At 44.4% G+C, this 12,574-nt stretch overlaps 1 protein-coding gene across 4 annotated transcripts in view; it reads left to right on the top strand.

Moving 5' to 3' along the window:
* Positions 1 to 12,574, top strand: part of Mms19 (MMS19 nucleotide excision repair homolog (S. cerevisiae)) — a 35,035-nt gene that overhangs the window by 13,048 nt on the left and 9,413 nt on the right. For 2 of the 4 annotated variants that reach the window (XM_013017735.1, XM_013017737.1), the window contains exons 2-18: positions 166 to 214; positions 2,306 to 2,406; positions 4,737 to 4,822; positions 5,176 to 5,250; positions 5,660 to 5,729; positions 6,035 to 6,163; positions 6,247 to 6,308; positions 7,186 to 7,272; positions 7,924 to 7,998; positions 8,433 to 8,510; positions 9,016 to 9,154; positions 9,383 to 9,537; positions 9,788 to 9,866; positions 10,324 to 10,449; positions 10,629 to 10,710; positions 11,041 to 11,141; positions 11,236 to 11,385. In XM_013017735.1, the coding sequence (XP_012873189.1) occupies positions 166 to 214; positions 2,306 to 2,406; positions 4,737 to 4,822; positions 5,176 to 5,250; positions 5,660 to 5,729; positions 6,035 to 6,163; positions 6,247 to 6,308; positions 7,186 to 7,272; positions 7,924 to 7,998; positions 8,433 to 8,510; positions 9,016 to 9,154; positions 9,383 to 9,537; positions 9,788 to 9,866; positions 10,324 to 10,449; positions 10,629 to 10,710; positions 11,041 to 11,141; positions 11,236 to 11,385 (1,644 nt within the window). The remainder of the gene's footprint in view (positions 1 to 165; positions 215 to 2,305; positions 2,407 to 4,736; positions 4,823 to 5,175; positions 5,251 to 5,659; positions 5,730 to 6,034; positions 6,164 to 6,246; positions 6,309 to 7,185; positions 7,273 to 7,923; positions 7,999 to 8,432; positions 8,511 to 9,015; positions 9,155 to 9,382; positions 9,538 to 9,787; positions 9,867 to 10,323; positions 10,450 to 10,628; positions 10,711 to 11,040; positions 11,142 to 11,235; positions 11,386 to 12,574) is intronic. The other 2 variants (XM_013017738.1, XM_013017739.1) reach the window with 1 other exon arrangement.

Below are 12,574 nucleotides of genomic sequence, written 5' to 3'. Positions count from 1 at the left end.
AAAAAAAAAAAGTTTCACTGACTTTCCTGCCTGGGCTGGCTTTGAACCATAATCCTCAGATCTCTGCCTTCTGAGTAGCTAGAATTACAGGCATCAGTTCCTGGTGCCCAGACTGTAATGAGGGTTTCAATTTATTTTCTCATATTTTTTTTTATTTTCCTGTAGATGTCAAATCCGGAAGCTATACAGTGTTACAAGTGGTGGAAGCCCTTGGGTAAGAGCTCTTGTTCTAGTATATTCTTCTAACCCTGTCTGGGTACTCTGAAAAGGTTACTTTTATGCATTGCTGTTTTTCTGAAGCCTGAATTTCTCCTATAACCTAAAACCCTCTCTGTATCAGGACCTTAGTCTAATTCTATGTTGTTGACTTGCTTTGTCTGAAAAAGTTTCTTGTAGCATGATGGATGCTTCTTAAGGTAATGTTTAGGAGCATACAACCTGTAGGCTACATCATCAGCTCCTGACTTGGGCCACAGATTTAAGGTGAGGTGCATGGCCATCTACTGTCCTTAATTAGAGCTGGGATTCCTCATGTACTTCCATAGACCTATCCAACCATGTTAGGATTGTAGTCAACTCCAACCTGACTCACAAGCCCTGGGGCCCTCTGGTAGTGGATAGGTGCTGACCCTGTGCCAGATCCCCTTTATAAGAAAGGTTTTGGGTGCTGGGAAGGTGGCTCAGTGGTAGAGCACTTGCCTTGCATGCCTGAGGCACTGTGTTCAATTCCTCAGCACCACATAAGCAAAAAGAAAAAAGCCGGAAGTGGCACTGTGGCTCAAGTGGTAGAGTGCTAGCCTTGAACTGAAGAGCTGAGGGACAGCACCCAGGCCCAGAGTTCAGGCTCCATGACCAGACCCCCCCCCAAAAAAAAAAAAAAAAAAGAAAGAAGAAGAAAGGTTTTGGCAAAACCACTGGAAAAGCAATAGTTGTTTTTTTTTTTCTAGTCGTAGGGCCTGAACTCAGCCTGGGCACTGTCCCTCAGCTCTTCAGTTCAAGGCTAACGCTCTATCACTTGAGCCACAGCGCCACTTCCGGCTTTTTCTGTTTATGTGATGCTGAGGAATCGAACCCAGAGCCTCATTCATGCAAGGCAAGCACTCTGTCACTGAGCCACTTTTCCAGCCCCACAAAGCAATATTTTACAATCTAGGGTTCTTCTGTACACCAGAGAAAATAATGTACTTAATGTACTTATAGTCTGAGGCCTGCTTTCCTCATACTTCCTACTTGGTAGACCACTTAAATTGACAAAGATTAACTGTCACAGATAATTTGCCTTCTAAATTATTAGAAGAATATTAGAAGAAATTTAAAATACTGAATTGTTATGCATCTCTCCCATGATCATTGGGTCTTCTGCTCACATTCCTGTGGCCTTGGTCTACTTTTTTTTTTTTTTGTCAGTAGTGGGACCTGAATTCTGGGCCTGGGCATTGTCCCTCAGCTCTTCAGCTCAAGGCTAGCACTCTATCATTTGAGCCACAGCGCCACTTCTGGCTTTTTCTGGTTAGTGGTGCTGGTGAATTGAATCCAGGGCCTCATGTATGCAAGGCAAGCACTCTACCACTGAGCCAACTTCCCAGCCCCCCACAATATGTTTTTTTTGTTTTTTTTGGGGGGGGTCCGGTCGTAGGGCCTGAACTCTGGGCCTGAGCGCTGTCCCTCAGCTAGCTTTCTACCACTTTAGCCACAGCTCCACTTTCTGCTTTTTGGTGGTTAATTGGAGATAAGAGTCTCACATGGTGCTGAGGAATCGAACCCAGGGCCTCAGGCATGCAAGGCAAGCGCTCTACCACTGAGCCACCTTCCCAGCCCCTAGGGTTATTTTTTTGTGTTGTGTTTTAGACCCAGTGTCTTCTTAGTGGCTCTACACAGCTTTTTTTTTTAGCAAGAATTTATAAAAATGAATCTATTTTTTTGTTTTGGTAGACGCTTCAGCTGCAGCCCTGTAGGTAGCTACTAAGCTCTGTTTTATTTCAAAGGAATGTCCCAATCATACCACTGGGAAGAAAGAATAAACAAAGCACCCATTTGGTGCTAACCCGAGGTGCCTTGAAACCAGATTTTCTGTTGGTTGTGGTATCACTTATTCCTCTAATGGTTCCAGATCAGTTCTTTGGGTTTTGGTCCTTTCTGGAATCTGTAATGCTCTTTCCTCAGGAACATCTACCTGAGCTGGTTTGTCTATTAACAGGGCATAACTCTGCTTCCATGCCTGGAGGACTGAGTGTGACTAACTTCGAGATACTTATGCTTTCCAAAGCTTCAATTGGTTAATAGGTGTTATCCTGCTGTCTCTCAGGTCCTCTCTTGATAATCCAGAACCCAGAACTCGGGCACGAGGAATTCAACTTTTGTCACAGGTGCTACTCCAGTGTCACCCCTTGCTCCTGGAAAAGGAAGGTACTGGCATTACTAGGACTATCTTCCCCAGATTTCTGAGCCAAGGCCTTCCATGTCTATCCAAGCCACTTTATAGGAAGGGAAAGCATAATGTATCTATAATCTACTTCATCAAGACTTTTGTTCCTTACTGGTATATGTGGCAGAGATTATTTAAGACATAAAAACATAGAGATCTCAAGTATAGTCTTAGAATATTTTCAGTGTGTGCTAGCAGCAATTTTGTTTTTCTTTTGTGCTGATACTGAGGCTTGAACTGAAGACCTAGCTTTTTCACTCAAGGCTAGCTTTCTACCACTTTAGCCACAGCTCCACTTTCTGCTTTTTGGTGGTTAATTGGAGATAAGAGTCTCACAGACTTTTTTTCCCCAGCACTGACTTTGTGCCTAGATCCTCAGATCTCAGCCTCCTGAGTAGCTAGGATTACAAGCATTAGCGCCTACTACCTGGCTAGGTTTTTCTTTTTGTTTTTGTGCTGGTAACTGGGGCTTGAACTCAGGGCATCCTTATGCTCTCACCTATGTTTTTACTCAAGTATGATATTCTACCACCTGAGCCATACCTCCAGTTTTGGCTCTCCAGTTCTCACCCAACATATTCTCAAGTTCTATCCATTTTCCTCAAATGACATGATTTCATTCTTACAACTGAATAGTATCTATTGCATACACACACACACACACACACACCGTAGTTTTCTTCATCCACCCATTTTTAGGCACCTAGGATTGGCTATTTGGAATAGTGCTACAAAAATTTGTGTTGCAGGCTGGGAAGGTGGCTCAGTGGTAGAACACTTGCCTTGCATGCCTGAGGCCCTGGGTTCAATTCCTCAGCACCACATAAGCAAAAAGAAAAAAGCCGGAAGTGGCACTGTGGCTCAAGTGGTAAAGTGCTAGCCTTGAGCTGAAGAGCTGAGGGACAGCGCCCAGGCCCAGACTTCAGGCCCCATGACCAGAGCCCCCCAAAAAAAAAATTGTGTTACAGCTGTCTCTTGTATGTTGAGTTACACTCATTTGATTATATGCTTAAGTGGTATAGGAGGGTCATAAGGTCTTTTTTTTTTTTTTCCTCCAAACCTCCATGCTTCCATAGTAGTTATACTAGTTTTTATTCCTCCCAACAGTGTAGTATAAAGGATTCCCTTTTCTCAAATCCTCACTGGCATTTGTGGTTATTTGTTTTCTTCATGCTGGCCCTTCTGAATAGAATGAGATAGAATCTCAGTAATGTTTTAATTTGATTTTCTTTCATAGCTAAGGATGTTGAACATTTCTTCATGTTTTTATTGACCATTTGTACTTGTTTTGAGAACTGTCTGTTCAATTCATTTGCCCATTAATTAATTGGGATATTCTTTTACTATTTCATTTTTCTAGCTCTTTAAATTCTAGATATTAATCCAGCTAATTGCAGTTGAATAGCTAGTGTTCTGCTGCATTTTTGAGAAGGAACAAGAGAGACCATGTCCTGAAATCTGTAGTACTCAGTGTTTGGCCCTTTAAGAAAAGTCAGTACAGCCGGGCGCTGGTGGCTTACGCCTGTAATCCTAGCTACTCAGGAGGCTGAGATCTGAGGATCTCGGTTCAAAGCCAGCCCGGGCAGGAGGGACCGTGAGACTCCTATCTCCAATAAACCACCAGAAAACCGGAAGTGGCGCTGTAGCTCAAGTGGTAGAGCGCTTGCTTTGAGCTGAAGAGCTGAGGGACAGCGCCCAATCCCAGAGTTCAAGCCCCACGACCGACCAAAAAAAAAAAGAAAAGTCAGTACAGGGCTGGGATTGTGGCTTAGAGGTAAAGCCTAATATGTATGAAGCCCTGGGTTTGATTACTCAGTATTACATAAACAGAAAAAATCAGAAATGACACTGTGGCTTAGTTGGTAGAGTGCTAGCCTTGAGCAAATAACCTCAGGGATAGTGCCCACACCCTGAGTTCAAGCCCCAGGACTGGCAAAAAGGAAAAGAAAAAATTCAAGACCATGGGTTAAATCCCCTCTTTTTGAAAGGCTGAAGATACAGATCCTTGGTAGAACTCATGAGGCCTTACATCAGCCCCAATGGAAAAAAAGAAAAGAAAAGGATAGTAGATCTGAGTTATATAGAAAGACAGTTTAAGGACTGAGAATGGGTTTTGCTGTAGATTTATTAAGGATGAATAATGAGGTGGTCCTTTATTTTCTTTACTCATCAACTCAAGATTTAATGAAATGAGAGAGCATGAGCATATCTCTTAGTAAAGGAGGAAAATTGTGAGTCCCAAACTGGAACAGCATTACAAACTGAGGGAAGATACCTGGTATAAACTAATGGCTGAATCTGGTTTGTGCAGTGGTACACCTGATCCTGTTCTATGAGAACCGGCTAAAGGACCATCATCTTGTGATCCCATCTGTTCTCCAGGGCTTGAGGGCACTTGTGAGTTTTCTTTTCCATTTTGTAACTGTGTTCATAGGAGGCCTTATCCAGTTCTCCTTGTACCTGGGGTTGAGTTTCACATGTAAAAGTAGAGAGGCTCCAATGTGGAACTAAGTTATTATCAGCCTGCTTTATTCTGTACTCTAGAGAGTAAAAGTACCATTTGGATCCAGGTAAACTAGAAGGAGTGACAGTGAAACACTCAACTAGAGAAAGTTGCTCACTGTTATCACTTCCCTCTGAATCAGAATGTTGTGATTCCCTCTGCAGCTACATAGGTCCTTTGCAAGATTGTGTTTTGAAAACTATTCTGTAATTCCTTGAATATTCACATATCCTCCCTTCTCCTTCAGAGCCTGTATGTGTCCCTACCCTCAGGTCTGGCTGTCTCTGTACTTAAAGCCATCTTCCAGGAGGTACATGTACAGGTGAGTGTTAACAGGATAGTTGATAGTCTCCTCTCTCCTACTCCTGGGTGTAACTAGAATTAGATGGCAAAACATATTGCTTTATAATTTCTGAACTTTTTATGGTCTTGTGACCATGTTTATCAGTCATTCCTTCTATTGATTAAAGAGAGGGGTGGATGGCATATCCAATCTGTGTCTTCTGATACCTAGAGAAGTAAGGCATGCTACAGGTCTGGGCTGTAGTCATCACTGATGTGCTAGGTCAATAACCAAAACCTTTCTTTTCACTTCCTCATAGGTTTATCATAGGCTGATTAAAAAAAATTTTTTTTGTTCACTTAAAGCTTGGGAAACAGGAAGTAGTTTTATCAGTTGACATTTTCTCTGAGCATACTCTTCACTCTTTTCCTTTCTCCCCACCCCAAAGTCCCTGCCCCAAGTGGACCGACACACAGTCTACAATATCATCACCAATTTCATGCAAACTCGGGAAGAAGGTAAGAGGCCTTTTCCTCTCTGTAGGGTTCATTTTAGCCTGGGGATTATATAGAAGAGGCAATCCTCTGAAAGACGATGATAAAGGGAATCAGGGACCCACTCTTTCATCAGTATATAAAGCTTTTAAATTCTTACCTGTGTAATAATGTAGATGTTATTGCACATCTGTTTGCTGAGTGCTTCTCTTAGAAAAATAAGAGGTCTGCTCTGCCAGAGAGGAGTGGTAGAAAGAGTATGCAAACCTTCTAAGAGACTTAGGCTTTCTGTACCATAGACAGTAGTGACCTTGTTCTCTCCTTCCCAGAGCTAAAGGGCCTAGGAGCTGACTTCACATTCGGCTTCATCCAGGTGATGGATGGGGAGAAGGATCCCCGTAATCTTCTGGTTGCTTTCCGCATCGTCCATGACCTCATCTCTAGGGACTACAGCCTCGGTATATCTTGGTGGTAATGAATTAGCTAGTTGAGGCTTGTCAGGTAAATGAGTCTAAGTCAACCTCATTCTCTGTTGCTACAGGACCCTTTGTAGAAGAGTTGTTTGAAGTGACATCTTGTTATTTTCCTATTGATTTTACCCCTGTAAGTAGCACCTTCACTCATTCATTCAAATATTCACTGCCTATTGTATGCTGGCCCCATATTAGTCATGGAGGGTCCAGTTGAACACAAAGTGCTTTGAGGCATGCATCTAGTCTGACATTTTTCTGGTTAATTGGAGATGGAATCTTGTGAACTTTTTTTTTGGGGGGGGTCCAGTTGTGGGGCCTGAACTCTGGGCCTGGGCACTGTCCCTCAGCTCTTCAGCTCAAGGCTAGCGCTCTACTACTTGAGCCACAGCGCCACTTCCGGCTTTTTTCTTTTTGCTTATGTGGTGCTGAGGAATCGAACCCAGGGCCTCAGGCATGCAAGGCAAGCGCTCTACCACTGAGCCACCTTCCCAGCCCCTCTTATGAACTTTTGTGCCTGGGCTGACTTCAAATTTTGATCCCCCAGATTTCAGCTTCCTGAGTAACTAAGATGATGGGCATGATCCTCTGGCACCTGGCAACTAATCACATTTTATTATACTAACATATAATAATACATACACACACAGAGAGAAGAAAGCAATGCACTTAAAAGTTACAGGTGCTTATGGTAAAATCATAGCATTGGATAGAAAATGTGATCAGATTTAAAAAAATAAATGCCTAGGGCTGGGAATGTGGCTAAGTAGTAGAGTACTTACCTACCATGCACAGAGTTCTAGATTTCATATTAAGTACCTCATTAATGAATGAATTCCTAAAATTTCCAAGGAACACATAAGATTAAGCATATCTCCTAGCTGGCGCCCATGTCATTCTATTGTTCTACATTGAGTGTAAATATTGCCTTGTTCTGTTGGCTTGCCAGGTTCAAGCCTGTGTCCATGGGTGGTCTGAAACTTACACAAATCTATGGTATTTCTTCCCAGCCACCTAATGATCCCCACGGCATCCAGAGAGAAGATCTCATTCTGAGTCTTCGAGCTGTGCTGGCCTCTACACCACGATTTGCTGAGGTAGGTCTGGCCATCTTTCAAAGAACATTGAGAATGAAACAGTTAAAACATGTGGGGAAAATCTAGTGTATATTTTAGGGTATTCCATCCTTCAAGCATCTTGTGTGGCAGTTATATTGAGTTATGTAGAACATTCTACCAGCTTGTACCCTTAAAATACTAAACCAAGCCAGGTGCCAGTAGCTCACACCTATAATCCTAGCTACTTAGGAGGCTAAGATCTGAGGATCACAGTTCAAAGCCAGCCCAGGCAGGAAAGTCCATGCTACTCTTATCTCCCATAAACCACCAGAAAACTGGAAGTGGTGCTGTGGCTCAAGCAGTAGAGTGCTGGCCTTAAGCTGAAGAGCTCAGGGACAGCACCCAAGCCTAGAGTTCAAGCCCCACAACCAACCCCCCCCCCAAAAAAAATGAAACCAATCCCTAGATAGCACTGTCTTGAAATCCCCTAGCTTTGCTAACTGGCCCACTTTTTAGGTAACTTGAACTCTGGCCACAGCTTGAAAATTAGCTTAAATCATAATTCCTTGAGTATAGTATCTTTGATGTAGCATCTGTTCCTTGGGACTAGTGGCAGTAAGGACATAGTTGACCTTGGTGCAGCTCAGATACTGCCTGTCTCAGGCCTAAGTTCTTCCTTCTCACCCACAGTTCCTGCTGCCCCTTCTGATTGAGAAAGTAGATTCTGAGATTCTTAGTGCCAAACTGGATTCTCTGCAGACTCTGGTGAGTAATCCAACTGCCTTTACACAAGTTAGAAGTACTAAAAGCTAACAGGTTGTTAGCTGACCAGAGGACAGTTCATAGACCTCAACGAAGGATGCCAGGACTGGGGACTGTGTTGACCTAAAGTCCCTAGCTGCATAGTTTTCTGTAGTTACTGAGTGAGCAACTGAGGAAAGGCTGAATCTTCATGCTGCTACTCTTTCCTCTCCCTGCACCATGCTAGGCAAGTGTTCTCCCACTGAGCTTCATCTCCAGCCTTTGTGTTTCTTTGTCACTGGGCAGCATTAGCCCCATTTTTATGTGCCAAGGGTAGTATTGTTAAGCCTTCTTGCCAGTTTTTCTGCTGAAATGCAGCCTCTTCTAGGTGCATTATGCTGAGGTGCTTGCATATCTTAGTGCAGTGTAGCCGGCTCATGCCTGTGGTTTCTTGGCAGAATGCTTGCTGTGCTGTATATGGACAGAAAGAGCTGAAGGACTTCCTCCCCAGCCTTTGGGCTTCTATACGCAGAGAGGTGAGTGTTACTTATGTAAACTTATAGCTGATAAGTCACAAGTTGTCAGGGTTCTCCCTATTTATTACAAGGGTCAATGTACTGTGACTGGTTTTTTCTGTAGGCAAGCAAGGGTATACAAACTTGAGTTGAAAGGTAAAGGAGGGGCCGCAGCTTGGTAAGACCATGTGGTCACCTTTGCACAGGGCCCACTTCCTAACCTCCCTTTGCACAAAGGGTGTGAGTCATGGTGCCTCTGACATCATCTAAATAGAGAGGAGAAAAAGTGCCATCACACAGAATTGATATCCTATTAGTCGCATAGCATGTGTGTTAATACTACTGGGACTAAGAATATGGTGAGGATAGCCAAAGAGAAGACAATCAGTTGAGGTGTTAATTTCCATTGCTTGTACCCTAAAGATTCTCAACCCCCCCGCCCCAAAGAATTAGGCAGTGGATGGGGGGAGGGGGGTATCATCTGGTGCAAGCTCACCTCAGTAGCTATGGGATCCCTCCCTGACAGGTGTTCCAGACGGCAAGTGAGCGGGTGGAGGCAGAGGGCCTGGCAGCCCTGCATTCTTTGACTGCCTGTTTGTCTCGCTCTGTGCTGAGAGCTGATGCTGAGGACCTCCTTGACTCCTTCCTTAGCAACATTCTACAGGGTAATGGGACGGTGCAACAGAAGGGGACCATAGAGATAACATCCCTCAGGGGCCAATGACCCTTCATATGTAGCCTCCACATGTTCAGTGATTTGGGGGCTGCAACTCTACTTTAAATTGAAGATAATAGGCATGATTAACTCCTAGTTTTCAGGCCTCAAGTCTCCAATAGGGGGTGTCAGGCAACACTGAGCCTATTCCCCAGGTCTGTGATTTCTCCCTCTCTAGACTGCAGGCACCATTTGTGTGAGCCAGACATGAAACTGGTATGGCCAAGTGCCAAGCTGTTGCAGGCAGCTGCAGGTGCATCTACCCGAGCCTGTGATCACATTACCAGCAATGTACTGCCCTTACTACTGGAACAGTTCCACAAGCACAGTCAGGTAAGGAAACATAGTCTTTGGGGGATGTGAGGAAACCTTGAGTGTTAGGATGGATTCCTTTTCTTAGAGCAATACTGAATCTAGTGGACCCAGGTTAATCTAGAATTTTCTTGTTAGCTGCTGCTTGTTCTCGTTTATTCTTTCCTGGACTCATTCTTACCTAAAGCAGTAATCCTCCCCAGTTCCAGAGTAGCAGGATTGAAATCCTTTAAACTGCTCTTTGACTCCAGTACTCCTTGAAACATTACAGAGCAACCAGCGGCGGACAATCCTTGAGATGATCCTCGGTTTCTTGAAGGTACAGCCAAAATGGAGTTATGAAGACAAAGGTGAGATTACCTGCTAGTTGAAGTGTCCTGGGACTGTTGAGCTCTGTAGCCCATAAAAGACAGAGTGCTTCAGAGAAATGGTCAAGAGCAGTGGTCCTGCTACTTTGAGGTTGTGGCATAGGAGAACACAGAATGGATACAGTCATTTAGTTTTCTAGTGTACTTCCCAGACGGCCACAGTTTGAGTCTTAAAAATCTATCCCAAATATCCTTGTGGGCTGGGAAGGTGGCTCAGTGGTAGAGCGCTTGCCTTGCATGCCTGAGGCTCTGGGTTCGATTCCTCAGCACCACATAAGCAAAAAGAAAAAAGCCAGAAGTGGCGCTGTGGCTCAAGTGGTAGAGCACTAGCCTTGAGCTGAAGAGCTGAGGGACAGCACCCAGGCCCACAGTTCAGGCCCCACGACCGGACCCCCCCAAAAAAAAATATCCTTGTAACTTAACTTCTGTCTCTCCCTAGATGAAAGGCCTCTGAGTAGCTTCAAGGACCAGTTGTGTTCACTGGTATTCATGGCTCTAACAGACCCCAGCAGCCAGCTGCAACTTGTTGGCATCAGGACACTTACAGTCTTGGGGACACAGCCAGGTACATCTTAAGGGAAAGGGAGAAGATAATGTTTTCTGTTCTCAGTGAAGAGAAACTTCAATCCCTTGTTCTCATGGCAAAACTGGATGATTGATTTGGAACTTCTAATGAGATTTTTGGAAGGATTATGGTAGCTGCAAATGAAGAAAGGTGAAGTCCATGTTCCCTTCTCTCAACAGATCTCCTATCATCTGTGGATTTGGAGCTGGCAGTGGGTCATCTGTACAGACTGAGCTTCCTAGAGCAGGATTCCCAGAGTTGGTAAGGATCTAAAGCAGTGGTAGAGAGAATTATTTCCTGCCTCTGTATTGGCAACAGTGATTGCAGCAAGGACCAGGGCTCTGTGCTTCTAACCCTTGTTTTTCTTAGAGAAAGTAAGCTCTGTGTTTGCCTCTACCTGCTAACTGATTGCAAAGATGTAAAACTGCTATCTTTTCTTAGGCATTAAGAAGTCCTTTCCAACTCAGTGGTTAGGTACTGGCATACTGCTTTAGCAAGGTGGCCTAGGCATCCCCATTCCTGTATCAACACATATTGGAAAGAGAACAGTAGGCCCGGGCTCAGCTAATACTCATCTCATTATGTCCTTAGCAGGGTGGCAGCACTAGAGGCATCAGGAACCCTGGCTACTCTCTTCCCTGGGGCCTTCAGCAGCCACCTTGTGCCCAAGCTTGCTGAGGAGCTGCACAAAGGTATGTGTGGTTAATCTGTAGCCCAGCCCTTGCCAGCAAGGGTTTGGGGGGGTCTTCATGTTTGCTATTGCATGGAATCTTGTCTCCTTTGCAGAGGAATCAAATTTAGTTAGAGAGGATTGGTACACCAAATGTTCCCGGCATCTGCTCTGTCTGCAAGCTTTGTCAGCTGTTTCCACACACCCCAGCATCGTCAAGGAGACGCTGCCTCTGCTGCTGCAGCATCTCTGGCAGTTGAACAAAGGTAACTACCAGGAATTGTCAAGCAGCTGCTCAGAATGGGCACTCAGGCAGAGTGAAGTTGACACCTTTAGGGGTGCGCTAATTTTTTTTTTTTTTTTTTGCCTGTCATGGGGCTTAAACTCAGGATCTGGGCACTGTCCCTGAGCCTCTCTGTGCTCAAGGCTAGCGCTCTATCATTTGAGCTACAGTGCCACTTCTGGCTTTTTTCTGTTAATGTGCTACTGTTAATGTGGGAATCAAACCCAGGGCTTCATGCATGCTAGGCAAGCACTTTACCACTAAGCCACATTCCCAGCCCAGGGTGCTCTAATTCTAAGAGTGAATGGTAAACTTAAATGATATATAGCAATTGTATATGTAGTGATATTGACACACAATATTTGTTTTGTGGAGTGTCACACTTCAATAAATGATATATAGCAATTGTATATGTAGTGATATTGACACACAATATTTGTTTTGTGGAGTGTCACACTTCAATAAAATGTTCAGTATGTGAAATGATCAGGTAAGAGTAATGTGTGTATCATCTCACATATTTGTCATTTCTTGTTTGGGGGATATCCAAAGTTTTATGTACTGGTTCTTTTGAAATATTCAAATGATTGTTGTCAGCTAAAGTTGTCCTTTTGTACTATTGAATATTAGAAGTTATTCCTCCTATCCAGTGGCACCCCTGTACCCAACAGCCATTCAACAGCATTCCCTCTCCAGGCTCTGGTAACCATTATTCAAACACAAAAGCCCGCCTGTGAGCCTAGCTACTCAGGAGGCTGAGATCTGAGGATGGTGGTTTAAAGCCAGCCTGAGCAGGAAAGTCCATGAGACTTATCTCCAGTTACCACCAGAAAACCTGAAGTGGCACTGTGGCTCAAGTGGTAGAGTGCTCGCCTTGAGCTGAAGAGCTGAGGGACAGCACTCAGGCCCAGAGTTCAAGCCCCACGACCAACCAAAAACAAACAAACATACACACATAAAAGCTGTCTTCTAAGCCAGGCGCTGGTGGCTCACACCTGTAATCCTAGCTACTCAGGAGGCTGAGATCTGAGGATCGCGGTTCAAAGCCAGCCCGGGCAGGAAAGACCGTGAGACTCCTATCTCCAATAAACCACTAGAAAACCAGAAGTGGTGCTGTAGCTCAAGTGGTAGAGTGCTCGCCTTGAGCTGAAGAGCTGAGGGACAGTGCCCAG

Source organism: Dipodomys ordii, unplaced genomic scaffold, assembly GCF_000151885.1.
Source record: "Dipodomys ordii isolate 6190 unplaced genomic scaffold, Dord_2.0 Scaffold36, whole genome shotgun sequence".
NCBI classification, from domain to species: domain Eukaryota; kingdom Metazoa; phylum Chordata; class Mammalia; order Rodentia; family Heteromyidae; genus Dipodomys; species Dipodomys ordii.
This window is presented reverse-complemented; position numbering and strand designations above follow the sequence as displayed.